At 47.4% G+C, this 14,874-nt stretch overlaps 2 protein-coding genes across 2 annotated transcripts; one reads left to right on the plus strand and one right to left on the minus strand.

Moving 5' to 3' along the window:
• The first annotated feature begins 246 nt into the window (after positions 1 to 246).
• LOC123141709 (putative F-box/LRR-repeat protein 23) lies at positions 247 to 2,670 on the plus strand. Its single transcript, XM_044560790.1, has 2 exons — positions 247 to 668; positions 1,501 to 2,670. The coding sequence occupies exons 1-2, from the start codon at positions 283 to 285 to the stop codon at positions 2,207 to 2,209; spliced, it is 1,095 nt and encodes a 364-aa protein (XP_044416725.1). The 5' UTR covers positions 247 to 282; the 3' UTR covers positions 2,210 to 2,670.
• Positions 2,671 to 3,830: 1,160 nt separating this feature from the next.
• On the minus strand, positions 3,831 to 4,951 carry LOC123141710 (PRELI domain containing protein 3B). The gene has a single exon (XM_044560791.1). The coding sequence runs from the start codon at positions 4,773 to 4,775 to the stop codon at positions 4,185 to 4,187; it is 591 nt and encodes a 196-aa protein (XP_044416726.1). The 5' UTR covers positions 4,776 to 4,951; the 3' UTR covers positions 3,831 to 4,184.
• Positions 4,952 to 14,874: the final 9,923 nt, after the last annotated feature.

Genomic DNA, 14,874 nt, shown 5'->3' on the forward strand with positions numbered 1-14,874 from the left:
GTTTGGGTTAAATCAACAATGGCTCATCGAGTCGAGCAAGATGTAGACATGCATATCTGAATATAAGATAATCTTTGGTCCATATCAAGCGCACGGCCATCTTCTTTAATTTCTCAAAGGACTTCAATATTTAATTTAAGTAATAAAAAAAGAAAAGAAAACAGAGATGCCCGTGAGAAGCGCCCCGAGACCTGGCTACGTAGTACTGTAGGAGTACGTACTGCCGCTGCAACCGATCCATAATCTTCGCAAGGTTAACGCCACAGCTCCATCCACATCACGATGCCACTGCTACCGCCGCCGCCGCCGCCGACGGCGCCTCCCGGGCGCGGGAGGCGGAGACTGGGCAGCCGACGGAGGCGACGATCAAAGAGGAGGAACTGGGCAGAGCTGCCCCTGGACGTGATGCTCTACGTCCTCCACAAGCTGGACGACGTCGAGCTCATGTTCGGCGGCGCGGCCAGGGTGTGCCGCTCCTGGCACGACGCCGTGTGCGAGCCCGAGCTGTGGCGCCGCGTCGACATGCGCGGCCGCTCCCGGCGCTTCCGGGAGACGGTCAGCCTCAACAAGGTGACGCAGCTCTCCATTCGGTTCAGCGCCGGGCAGTGCCGAGAATTCTTCGGCCAGCAGGACCTCGACAACGACCTCCTCCTCTTCCTGGCCGACCGGTAAGATTCCTTCCCGTTCGTGATCCCCAAACTCGTACCTGTACTTCTTGGGAATCTGGTTATTTCGTTGTCCGTCCTTCCTTGATTTTGTCCAAAACGTATTCTGAAATTACTGCTATGCATTGCTTGGTGTTCATGCAGTAAGTTTTTTCTCACCGCCAAATAGGAGAAGAAACAAAAAAGAGAAAGGACGTGGCTAGATCTCAGCCGACTAGATTTAATCAAGTGACATAACATATTTTTTCGCATAGATCTCCACGTAAAATCTCACGAATATAGCATCGACTAAGACTTGGTTAAGTCTCGACTGAGATTTAGCAATCCCGAAAAAAAAAACGTGAACTGTGCTTACACAACATCTTTGACATTGTCTAATGACAAAAACGTTTCTCCGGGTTTTACGGATTTAAACCATGTGTGTCATAGCGAGTTAGAATTCTCAGAAATTTGGGGCATAACTGCTGAACAAAGTAAATTGATGTGGATAGGAATAATTTGTATAATCAGTATACAGATTGGATTCAGCTTTCCCTCAAATAAGAACTAGAAAAAAACTGAACGCTCCTAATCTTATCGCAAATTACAGTAGTGATTATGAGAAACATTTGCAGCATATAACTCTCTTGCATACTCAGAAAGGTCTGTCTCAAGACTTGTAGGTACTCCTTAAGAACGAACTTTAAACAAATAAAATTCTGGAACAGTGATGACATGTTCTCCTTCATCGTCTGAATGTTTCGCTTCTTCCTTTCGTGAATAATCAAAAGGAGAGATTTTGAACAGGTGGAAAATACATGTTACAGGTCACTAAGATCATGTGTTACCCTTGCAGGGCACCCTTACTGAAGAGCCTTCATCTTACCAAGCATTGTGATGTAACCAGTAAAGCATTGGCAGAGGCAATGAAGAAATTCCCTCTGTTGGAGGAGCTCGAGCTTTGTGAATGTGAGAGATATGACACGTGCGTCTTTGAGCTTGTTGCAACGGCTTGTCCACTACTGAAGCACTTCAAACATGTCAACGATCGAGCATATTCGTGGTATTATTGGGAACGGGATCTATACCCCGTCGACAACCGCGAAGCCTTGGCAATTGCAAGGATGCATGAGCTACGGTCCCTGAAGATTTTCCACAGTGGCCTCGACAACCAAGGGTTGACAGCCATCCTTGACGGCTGCCCTCACCTGGAGTCCCTTGACATACGCTACTGCAGCAACATCATCATGGACAGCAGCATGCGAGCAAAGTGTGCCCGTGTTAAGACGAAGAAGGTGTATCCATATGCGCCAACTGATGACTGGGTGCGTCCTCGGTCTGGCATCCATGATGACTCCATCGATGATTCTTCCAAGTATTTCGAGCCTGGCAGCCCTGTTAGTAGATGTCATTCTCCACGGGATAGTTATTGGTGGTTTCGCAGCAATGGTGAGGAGCCCGACTGTCGGTTTTTCAATGTGGAGCCTTGTGACTCCGAGGACTCTGATCATTCTCGCTTCTTTAGTGGTGCCGAGGAGACCGAGTTTGAGTACTGGAGGATCTGAAGGACTGGTGTACACAACATTTGGATGTTCTGATGGAAGTGCCCCAGCCAGGCCAGGCCATATGCTGCACTCTCCGGTATCCGGTGCTTTCTTGCTCTGATTTTGGCGGCAATCCTGGTTGTGGTTCACCTCTCTGCATGGAGTTTAAATCTTGTTTAATTTCTGCATACAGAATCTATGCAGTTTTAATTTTGAATTGCCCAGAATGTATAGAGCTCAGAGCAATAAAAGAGGTCGGCGATGTTTTACTTGAGTTTGTATGAAACAATCAGAGAAGGTAAGAAAAACACAATGCACTTGCCAAACTTTCGCCTTTGGAATAAGAGCTTTTTACTTACTACTAGGATTAACTTCAGCTGCATTTCAGTGGATGTAAATGTTATGCTTTGTTCGATTTCATCGATCAAATATGTATAGCTTACTAATAATCAGGTAAATATCCATGAAAACTGTCACATACATACATGTTTCTGTCAGGCTGGTTCTGGGGGCGTAACTCTTCTTTCGCAGATTATATATCGAAAAAAGCACAAAGGAAGGGCTCAACGGAACGAAGCTGAATCAAAACCTTATACCTGGCATAGCCTGAATCAGAAATCAAACAGATATGCAGCTGCATTTCTCCTGAGCGACAGCAACATATTGAATCCACAGAAAAAAAAAATTGGATGGTATTAAATCCACAGATTTCAAACACACAGTACGGAAACATGATGGTCAATCAGGCAAGACTATTGGAGCACAATAAAACCGAGGAGAACTATTACCATGCAGGCAGTCAGGCAAGACTCTGAATTTACGCCAGCAAGGATATATGTGACCAGCAGTAAAGCACATCGTCTTTTACTAAAACATGAGGCTGCTGTGGGTAAACCCAGTGGCATACATAACAATGAATGATCTTAGCAACTGTTGAACATCACAGTTCATAATTCAGATCACAAGCGTTCTTATGTGCAAATGTTGTCTGCGCAGATAAATGTTGAGGTCAAAATCAAGCAAAGAAAGCTAAATATGAGATGTCATGTGCTAGAAGATTTAAACAGCACGCAACAAATTTGCAGGCAGACCAAGCAACAAATCATTTATTCAGGAGCAAAGAAACACAGCATAACAAAACAGCAGCACAAAGATCGTTCTCACAGAAGCTACTAGTAAGTAGCCTCGGGTTTTTTTTTTTGTTCAAGGCAAGCTGCATTTAAAAGAACTCCAAGCTGCCTTAATTCTTACTTGCAAGAACTCAAGGAGGTCGACTAAACTAATTCAACATAACTACTTAACCACCATGAAAACAGACATGAAATCTGTCCACAGTACATCCAAATCAAGTTATATTGGGCCAAGAACAGAGGAACAATCCATGTCATAACAAGAATCAACCACTGCCATAATCTTTTTAGGCATCCAAGGAGCTGCAGGCTTATTTGCTGTTAGGGACATGATTCAGATGAATCATGAATTCCACACTAGCATATTACAAGTTCTAGCCTAGTCAAAGGTATAAGCATAATTGCGCCATAGATAGATTTCTACTCCCTCCGTACCATAATATAAGAGCGTTTTTAACACTAGTTATATTATGGGACGGAGGGAGTACTAATCAGCTAAACAGACACATCTATGTTAAATCGCATAGTTACTCATCTTCCATATTCAATAACCAACATGTCACAGAATAGAATAGCCCCTTCACAGAAAGCCCATGACATGTTGCAGATCAGAATGTAGCTCAACAAGAATATGCGCAAAAGAGGGTTAAAATTTCTCCACATACAACACAGCAATGAAGTCTATGCTCACAAGCTTTATTCCATTCAGGATTCAGCTCATATACAAAACAAAATGAAATTAAAAAAACAAACAAAAAAGGGCCTCGATGCGAGGCCTGGGTCTTCAGCCGCAGCACAGATCGAGCGGAACCTTGGATTCGATCAGATCCAGAACGGCCAAGAGAGGGGGCGCAAACCAGGCCGGATCAGACGGCGGAAGGCGCGGCGCCGGCGGCCTCGGCCTCGAGGTAGCGGCAGATCCGCTCGACGACCTCCCTCCCCTTGGCGCTGTTCTGCAGGAACCTCTCGGCGCAGCGGGTCTCGACCTTCTCGGCGACGGCGGCGAGCTTGGCGAGCGGGCGGCACCGGATCGTGGTCTCCTGCCTGAACTGCGTCCAGTCGTCGGGGCGGTCCGGGTGGGGGCGGAAGGTGGATCGCTCCTCGACCTCGATGATCCCGCGGAGGCTGACGTTGCGGACGACGATGTCCATGGCGCGGCGTGGGGCGTCGACGACGGAGGTCTCGACGCAGTGGCAGATCGCGGCGCCCGAGGGGGAGGCGGCGGCGGCCGGGAGGAGGCGGCGCAGGATGAAGGGGAGCGGCGGGGAGCGGACGGTGATGGAGCGCGCGGCGTGGAGGCGGCCGGCGTCCGTGTCGACGCGGCGCTGCAGGGTGTGCACGTCGGCGACGTGGGAGAGCGCCGTGCGGGAGGCCGGGTCCGTGAACTTGCGCCACGCCGCCGCCGTCACGCGGTCCCACGGGTGCTGGTAGACGTGCTCCTGCGTGTAGACCACCATGGCCGCGGGCGGGTCCGGGTGGGTGGGTGGCTGGCGGGCTGGCTCGCGGGGTTTTGGATTTCGCCCCTCGATTTCTTACTTGCGGCGAGGGTTTGATTCGCGCGGTGCGGCGAGGGGAGGTAGGAAAGGGGAAGACGGAGGAGGGGGGCCGGCTCTTGTAGGCCGTGAGGCGAAAGCTGGATTGGAGAGGAAGGCGGACCCGAAGCCGGGAGCGGTGCGGTGGCCCGTCCCCCGTGTCCGTTGCGTTTTCTCTCGTCCTGCCACGTGTCGTGGTAAGCGGCTAGTTTGAAGTCCGCTTTCTTGAACACAAGACGGACTCACACTCCGTGCGCAGACGCGTTCTGATAGGGGAGTCCAATCACATCCAATTATCCATTAAACGTTTGTTCTAAGTCCGCAATGCCCCAAAATAAAGTATAGTTTAATTTAAAATATTATTATTCCCTCTGTATCATCATATATGTTGTTTAGTAGCTCAAATGAACTGCTAACACCACATATATTATGGTAAGAAGGCAGTACAATTCAAACATTAAGTTTTTAAATAAAATAGCCAAACTTAAATCCTCTTTAACCGCTTATAGATGCTCAATCAGATTATTCTTAAGTCGCTCAATGTCAAATCTGTTGATGCATTTAGACAAACTCCTCAAACATGGGCAGATTCTGAGCTCGAATTTGGATGGGGTCACTCACGTTCTCAAATTCCATATCTCCGCCAGCTCCTTCACTGTCATCCTTCATAGTCATGTTGTGCATGATGACACAAGTTGTCATCACCTCACATGAGATCTCTGGATTCCATACTTTTTAGCTTCTCGAACAACTGCAAACGGGTTGGAGCACTCCTTTCTAGCCCCTTTTGTCTTTGGGAAAAGTGGGTTATTTTCTCCCCAACTGACTCAAAGATGGTCTTGACGAAGGTCGCCTACTGAGGATTAGATACCATAAATCAGCTAGTAGCCCATGTTGTAGTCATTACCATTGACAGTATAGTTACACGGAGGAGTTCACCCTTCAGTCAACCTAACAAACAATGAAGTCATATGCATGATGTTGATGTCATTGTGAGACTCGGGCATGCCAAGAAAGCGTGCCAAATCCATAGGTCCCTCGATGTAACTGCTTTAAAAATGATGGTGGACTTCTTAACATAGCACTGATATTGTCCTTGTAGAGCATATGGGCAGTTTTCCATCTCAAGTGCATTCAATCAAGGGATCTGAGCATTACCTGGTCACCCTCTTGTTTCCGGCATCGCCATGAGTCTTTAGGTGTCTGCAATACACTACAGGAATCAGCTATTTTGCCGTCTGCCACGGCGGACGGCAAAGGCATGAACGGCGGACGGCAAAGGCCTTTGCCGTCAGCCGCGGACGGCAAAAGGCTCCGGCAAAGTAGGCTACGGTAAACAGCTACTTTGCCGTCTGCTTCCTGGCGGCTGACGGCAAAGGCCCTTTGCCGTCCGCCGCGGACGGCAAAGAGAGCGGACGGCAATAATTGCGCTGTCAGTCCGTTAAGTGGCTAACGGCAGGCCTTTGCTGCCCGCCGCTGACAGCAAACTTTCTAGTGCCTTTGCCGTCCGCCGCTGACGGCAAACTTTCTAGTGTCTTTGCCGTCCGCCGTATGATGTCAACTACACGTCACTACATGGCAGGCCTTTGCCGTCCGCCGCTGACGGCAAACTTTCTAGTGTCTTTGCCGTCCGCCGTATGATGTCATCTACACGTCACTACATGGCAGGCCTTTGCCGTCCGCCGCTAACGGAAAAATCGTTTACTCTTTGCCGTCTGCCACTGTAGGCAAACTGACCAAATGGGTCAGCTCCCAGGAAGCACAGCTGGATGCCACGTGTCTTCTTTGCCGTCCGCGGCAGACGGCAAAGAGCCCGTTGCCGTCGGTGGCAGACGGCAAAGAGCCTGCATATTGGCTCTTTTTCTGTTTTTTATTAAATCCAACAATTTTCACAGCAAATATATATGACATATATAGATATATTTCACAAGGCAATTACAGAGCAAACATATAAGATATCCAACACATAAGTTCATCATACATGCATAGTTCCATCCAACTACCAAGTTCCATGCATAGTTCCATCATACATAGCAAGTTCAACATAGAGGCATCCAACCATATATATTACAATAGTTTCATCCAACGATACATGCATAGTTCAACGATACAAAAGAAACAGAGAAAGGGATAAGGAGCACTCCATCTATGCAAGCTTTCGTCAAGTGAATGAAATCTGCAAAATGAAAAATAAGAAAGTTAGAAATAGGTGACTAGAATAAGAAGACTAGAACAAGAAGAGTAGAACAAGAAGACTAGAACAAGAAGAGTAGAACAAGAAGAAGACTAGAACAAGAAGAGTATGTCATTTATGAGCTAACTTAGTTGAAATGGATCGTTTTTGAGCTAACTTAGGTGAAATGGATAATTTATGAGCTAATTTAATTGAAATGGATCTTTTTGAGCTAACTTAGGTGAAATGGATCACTTAAGAGCTAATTTAGGTGAAATGGGTCGTTTTTTAGCTAACTTGGTGAAATGGATCGTTTATGAGCTAAATTAGTTGAAATGGATCGTTTATGAGATAACCTAGGTAAGATGGGTCATTTTGGAGTTAACCTAGGTGAAATGGGTCATTTTAAAGCTAACGTAGGTAAAATGGATCATTTAGGAGCTAATCTAGGTAAAATGGGTCATTTTTGAGCTAACTTGGATGAACTAGATCATTTATAAGCTAACCTAGGTAAAATGGGTCATTTTAGAGCTAACTTAGGTAAAATGGATCGTTTATGAGCTAACTAAGCTAATTATGCAATTTTTGACATAAATAAGCTAAGTACAGATCGTTTTAGAGCTAACTTAGGTAAAATGGATGGTTTTGGAGGTCAGTAAGCTTATTAAGTCATTTTGGAGGAGAAGAAGCTAAGTGTAGGTCATTATGGTAAGCATTGGAGGAAATAAAGCTAAGTCTAGGTCTTTATGCATGTGTTAAGCAAAACACTAGATAAACTTACCAAGATCCAGGAGGTGTAGGAGCGGGCTGGCTCACGTCGGTAGCTGGAGAAGGATCGTGCGATGCTTGTCTGGAGTTACGCTGCACCAAAGATAATTTCCAATGTCTTGTTAGCATGATGACACTCAAATGTTAAGACTAGCAAGTAATGTCCATTCAAATTAAACTCACCGTGGTCCCAGGAGCAATCACTGGCATCGGCGGAGCGGTCTGACCGGTCTTCTCGCACACAGACTGCACATTTGGTTTTGACGACTCAGTCATACTAGTTAGTAATGAGACAAACACTACATGAATGTTTTGGCTAATCTGCAAAAGAAACTTACCACAAGGAGCTCGTACATGGCCCTTGCCTGCATGTCATTCCATGCCCTCTCCTCCTCCATCATCTTTGTCGTCCTCTCCTCCAACTCCCGCTGCCTCTCCGCCGCCTCCGCCAGAAGTTTCTCCGTTCTATCTCTCTCACTCTATATAGCAGCCTGCAACACCACTCACATGACCATTTGTAATCATTGATGGAAGCGCACACAATGTAATGGAGAAAGATAACTGAGTACGTATCACTAACCTTGATGGCGAGTTGCACTGGCCGTTCACGGGGCCTTATCTCAGGAGCGGAGCTCGACTGGCGCGCCTTGATCTCCGGGACAGTGCTAGGACAACGGATAAGTCCATCTCCAATGGCTATGGAGCCATGGGACCTCCCGCCACCAGATATCATCACCAGCTCTGGATCAATGGGACCCTGGCTCGGGTTAAAGTCCTCCCCTTTCCTCGCCTTCCCCTCATCTCTATATCTCACTAGCTTGTTGTGGGAGGAGACGTTGGTGAAGTTGTTTGCATCATCGAGGTCAGACTGAGAGAAAGCCTTGACTTTCTTGAAAGAGGCAGTGTGGGCCATGGCATACAGGTCGTACACCTCTAGCACCTTATCCACCTTATTGTGGCGTGCCTGAAAGAGAGAAACAATGTAAATTAGTAATTAAAGGGCTCAAGCTAGCATGATGAATGAATTGCATGAATCATGAAGCAAACCACATACCCAGTTGCGCCCGAACTGATATAAGTTGGAGCTGCCTTGATGGTGTGGCACACCTTCCATTTGGGCACATTTGTCCTTGGCCTCGTTGTGGAGGGCTAGCCATTCTTTTGAGCACCACTCATCGACCAACACCTCCCAACAATCCATCCGATCCGCACACCATCTCGGAGGCGCCTAAGTTAGCAAATAGAAACTTGAGCGCTACGGCTAAGAATTACTAAATGAAGGAACTTAAGTAGAAGGCCTTAAGAATTACCTTCATGTACTGCTCCTTACTCAGGAACTTATCGCGGCACGCCGGCTTGGTCTTCTTGATACCATGCAAGGCGTAGTAGTCTCGAACAGCCTGCACCCGAGCCTCGTGCCATAAGTTCTGGAGTAGGCGCTTGCAGACATTCTCGATAACATGTGTCGCGTCCTCCTCGTATCCCTCCTCACACCTGTAGAATGTCTGCAATCAAATGAGACAATATTGATTAGTACAATTAATAACTAGCTAGTTGAAGATTTTTAAATGTGTAAAGGAGAAATTACCCAGAACTTTCTGATCACCATGTCTGCCCTCGTGTCGCACACGACACCGTCGATAATCTCATCCGGCGGGGCCGGGGCAGCCACGTAGTGCTCCCAGCTCAATCCAAGCTCCGGAAGCCGACCCTCACCAGGCAACGTGACAAACCCCGGGAAGTTTTGCCGGCAAAGAACTCCAAGGACGGAGTTGGGCCGGCGGACACTATGATGGTGGTCCCAACCCCTGCAGCATGACAAGGCCAACACATTAGTTATTTGAAGAAACGTGAATGCAGAAGGTACAAACATATTAAATGCACTTACGTACCTCTCCCCATCAGGGAAAATCAACCACCTCTGCTCGCGGGTCGCCGGCACGGACGGGAGCCGTGTAGCACCACGCTGGTAGACGGTGCCCCCCTCCTCCTGAAGATCAGTCGGCTCCCCGCCATCATCAGCATGGCCACTCGGCTCCTCGGGCTGATCCGGTCAGGTACCCCATCCGTACGTGTGCTCCTCCGGGGTCTCGTGGGCCGAACTCTCGTGGGCCGAAGGCCAGTCGACCCGAGGCTCGTGGGCCCAAGACCCGTGGACCGGAGGCTCGTGGACCGGAGTCCGTGTAGCCTCCTCCTCGGACGAGTCCACCCTAGCAGTCACGTGCTCGGGTGAAACGGCTGGGGGTGGCGGCGAGGAAGGCGCCGTAGCAGTCACCCTACGTCCTCTCCCGCGACCACGTGCCCCACCTCCTCTCTTCCTACCTCGTCCCCTGCTGGGCACTGCGGTCGACGAAGAAGGGCCCGGCGGTGTGGCCATACTGTCCAGCAACGCTCGGCGAAGAGGTGCGTCTGGAATGGAAGACCTCAGACCACGCGCCGACGAAGAAGGGGCCTTGGCGCGCTCCCGACCAGCGCCCACCTTCTTTCAACACCTGCCATGACAAACAGTAAACGAAATTAGTACAACATAAAAAAGACCGACATGAATAATAATATGTGTATCACTTAAGTGTATCATCATCAAGTACAACATAAATTTTTTTAATACCTGACACTACTAATAATCTCGATCAGTGTCATCAATAAATGCATAATCATCATCATCACTATAATCAATGACGGGCTCATAGGGTTCAGTGGCATCAACATGTGGAAGGCCACCTTGACGTAATCGGTCAAGCAATGACAGGTCATCCGCAGCAGTAACCTCTTCTTGTTCCGGCTCTTCTTGTTCCTCCTCTGGGGTGATGTCGGATTCACTGTCGCTGTCTACTTCAATGTTTTGGGGTGAAGTATAGCGGTTCTTGAAACGCTTTTTGGAAAGACGTGTCTCTTGGAAGAATTCTCCTTCATATGTGTCTGGGTTAATGTGAGGTTCATAATCCTCTTCCTTTGGGGGAGATAGTCTAGCACGTGGCGGCACTTCATAAACGACATCCCAACCTTTCAGATTTGGATTAGTTTGGCAGGCCCACGGTAGATAGAATACTTGGGTCGCCTGTTGAGCCGTAATATAGACATCAGGAACATCGAAATGGGTGCTTTGGTTGATTTCAACTAGCCCTATATGTTCATGAGTCCTTCTAGTCTCCTTCGGCTGAAACCAATAACATTTGAAGACTACGACATTCGGTGGGTTTTCACCATAGAATAGAAGTTCATAAATTGCTTCAACTCTCCCATAATACTCGGTACCTCCTTCGCCGATAGTAGATACACAACAATTTGTAGACTTTCGGTCGGCCATAGATAGCTCTTTGCCATAGGTATGAAAGCGATACCCGTTGATGTCGTATTTGTCAAATGAACGGACCTTATAGTCAAAACCATTAGCGACTTGTCTCAATTCGGCGTCCATAGACTCTGAATTAGCCTACAAGTTTAATATGAAAGGATTGTTGCATTACGCATAAATTAGCGAATGAAACCGGGATAGCCGCCTACAAATTAGCCTACAAGTCTAATAGAAATTACCGTTTGTTTGAACCAAGAGATGAAACCGGGATAGCCGCCTCCTTGCTTTGCGAGAAGCTCATACTCTTCGACAGAATCCTTTTGGATCACCGCTCCATACGAGAATAAGGCGACGTATCGACTGTATGAAATATCCAGGAATAAGAGCAGTTCAAAGGAAATAGAAGTTGCGAAACTATGTACCGAGAACTTACTCGGTGTACGGCCGCACTTCTATCAGGTTGTTGAAGATATACAACGAAATGGTCCGCCATTGTTCGTTATCCAAAGATACTGGATTTGAAACACTGGCTGGTGCGAGATTCCCTTTGAATAGGCTGAGGTTGGATCCACCCTTTTTAGGGTCGTCAGCATTGTACCGAGGCTTCGGATTATGCAAATGATGATTTTTGGCTTCGTAGTGTGCTGTCACAAAGTTTGCCGCCTCCTCTGTGATGAATGCCTCAGCCATCGATGCTTCAATTCTACGTTTAGAGAAGATCTTGCCTCGGTCGGGAGATGCAAAATCAAATGTTGCATTGGATTAAAGAAGCCCGGTGGAAAGATCTTCTCTAACTTGCAGATCAACTCCGGCGCCAACTCTTCCATTTCTTCTAGCACGCCAGGCGATAGTTCTTTCGCACAAAGAACACGGAAGAAATAGCTGAGTTCTGCTAGTACTAGCCATTCATCCTCAGGGATGAAGCCACGCAACATCACCGGCATTACCCGCTCAATCCATATGTGCCAATCATGACTCTTGAGACCAAATATCTTCAATTTATCAAGACTGGCTCCCCTCTGTAGATTCGCTGCATACCCATCGGGGAACATCAACTGCATTTTCACCCACAAGATAATTTCCCTCATAGCTGGCCTTCCAAGATTGAACCATGCCTTTGGCTTCGTCCAGTTCTGCTTTCCTTTCGGTTCTTTCATGTTTTGTAACGGCCTATCACATAGCGCCTCCAGATCGACTCTAGCCTTAGTATTATCCTTTGACCTCCCATCTATGCCGAACAATGTACCAAAAAGTGCCTCGGCGATATTCTTCTCAGTGTGCATCACGTCGATGTTGTGTGGGCAAAGGAGGTCTTTGAAGTAAGGCAGATCCCATAAGCATGTTTTGTGAGTCCAGGCGTGCTTATAATTATACCCCTTGAAGTACCCTGGACGCTCTGGATCTGGCTCAAGAGCGTTTAACTGATCCAGGGTCTGTTGGCCTGTCAATGCAGGTGGTGCAGAGTTTTTGACAACTCTACCTCTGATGAAGTTCTTCTTGTCTTTCCTGAACTTATGGCGAGGATTCAGGAACTGTCTATGCATGTCGAAGCAAGAAAACTTGCGACCGGCCTGAAGCCAACGAAACTCAAGAGCTCCCTTGCATGTGGGGCACGGGAACCTTCCATGCACACACCAGCCAACGAATAGCGCATACGCCGGCAAGTCATGCGTCGAGTACATGTACCAGACACGCATTATGAAGTTCCGTTTGCTATAGGCGTCGTATGTCTTGAACCCATTATCCCAGGCTTCTTGCAATTCGCCCTTAAGCGGCTGCATGTACACATTCATATTTTCCCCGGATAGTTGGGCCCTGGAATTATCAACGTCAGGAAAATGTTCTTTCTTTGCATAATCTGTCTGGGGGGGGGGGGAGATTGAGTGGAAAGACAAACACGGGCCAACAACTGTATTGGGCTGCCGTCATACCAAACACACTAAACCCACCCGTGCTGATGCCGACTCGAGGATGCCTCGGATCTGCCGCTTTGTCACCATGTAATTCATCAAACTTTTTCCACGCAACACCATCCGATGTGTGTACAATCATCAGATTCCCATCTGCATCTAGTTCGGTTCTTTTGCCCGTTTTGTGCCATGTCATCTGTCTGGCCGTCTCTTCGACCATGAAAAGACGTTGAAGTCTTGGTACGATTGGCATATATCGAAGAACACTAACGGGGATTTTGGTCTGCGTCTTCTCACCCATACCGTTGTCTACGACAACATACCTGGAAGACTTGCAAATGGGACAATAGTTCAAGTCCGCATAGTCAAGCCTAAACAAGACACATCCTTTCTCACAGGCATGTATCTTATCATAGGGCATCTTCAGTGCACGGAGGATTTTGTCCGACTGGTACAGGTTTGCAGGCATTACATGGCCTTTGGGTAGAAAGCGTCCAAATACTGTCATCATTGCATCATAGCATTCTCTGCCCAAGTTGAACTGAGCCTTCAGAGCCATTACTTGTGAGATGGCATCCAACTGACAAAGCTCAGTGTGCTCATGGAGCGGACGTTTTGAAGACTCCAACATTTCATTGAAGGCCTTTGCAGATTCCTCCATCTCCTCGTCCGAATCCCGAGCATCATCGAAGTCTTGCACCATGTTTTCCATCCCGGTACCATGCTCGTCGGTGCGACGACGATCCACCTCAGCTTGGTCACGTTGGGCAGACTCACCATGAAATGTCCACACCGTATAATCGGGCGTAAAACCACTCTTCTACAGGTGTTTGCCCATTTCAGCCTCTGTCCTCTTTTCCCAATTGCCGCACCGTAAACAGGGGCACCAGGTTTTCCTCTGGCCATTTGCAAATGCGGCTCGCACAAACCCCTTGGTTTTTGTGAACCATTCAATGCTCCATTTGTTCTGACCAGTGTGACCGGTGTACATCCACGCACGATCACTCATCTTGACTTTTAGAGCTACTAGACACACAACAAATATATATATATATATATATATATATATATATATATAATTCACCATGTATATATTCATCAGTTGATCTACTTTGTCAATTTTATTACGTCCATGCAACCTACACTCTAATAGGTAATGATAGGTCCTAATCCCACCCGAGTATGTTTAGATTGGGTTCATTTTCCCATGCTATGCTCCGGATCCTACGCAAAATTTCGGCAGCACCTCCCCGCTGTTCTCCTGATACACGTCTCTGCAATAAACAGAGAGGATGTGTACCCGGAGAACAACAGGGGAGGCACTGACGAAATATATGCGTCGGATTCGGAGCAAAGCATATGGAAAAACGAACCCAATCTAAACATACTCGGGCTGTCCATGGATAGCGTTGGACAATTCAAAAGAATCAAGGTTATAAATATGCAAATGCATGCATATTTATAACTATGACGCTTTCGAACGGGAGACACATATTGGTTACGCATACTGATGATTCAAGACACATATATAGCTAGCTATCAAGTTTCATCGGAATAGATCACATAATTAATGGGGGAGGAGGACATGTCATTTATGCTCACCCACGAACGAAGGGGCAGAGCTCGTCAAACGCACGGCGAGGTCGTCGAACACCAAACCTCGCAGCGATGAAACAACTGCACACTTAAAACTACCCGATCAACACAATTATATATGATGTTTTTCATAACAAAATCGAAAAATATATGACCTAACTAATAATTCACAAATATATGACCCCGTCGGCTTCTCGAAGGCCAAAGAACACCTTTTCAGGAGGTGTCGGGGGTCGGGGTGTCGTGTCGGTGTCGGGGTGCCGTGTCGGGGTCGGGGTCGGG

Source organism: Triticum aestivum, chromosome 6D, assembly GCF_018294505.1.
Source record: "Triticum aestivum cultivar Chinese Spring chromosome 6D, IWGSC CS RefSeq v2.1, whole genome shotgun sequence".
NCBI lineage: Eukaryota > Viridiplantae > Streptophyta > Magnoliopsida > Poales > Poaceae > Triticum > Triticum aestivum.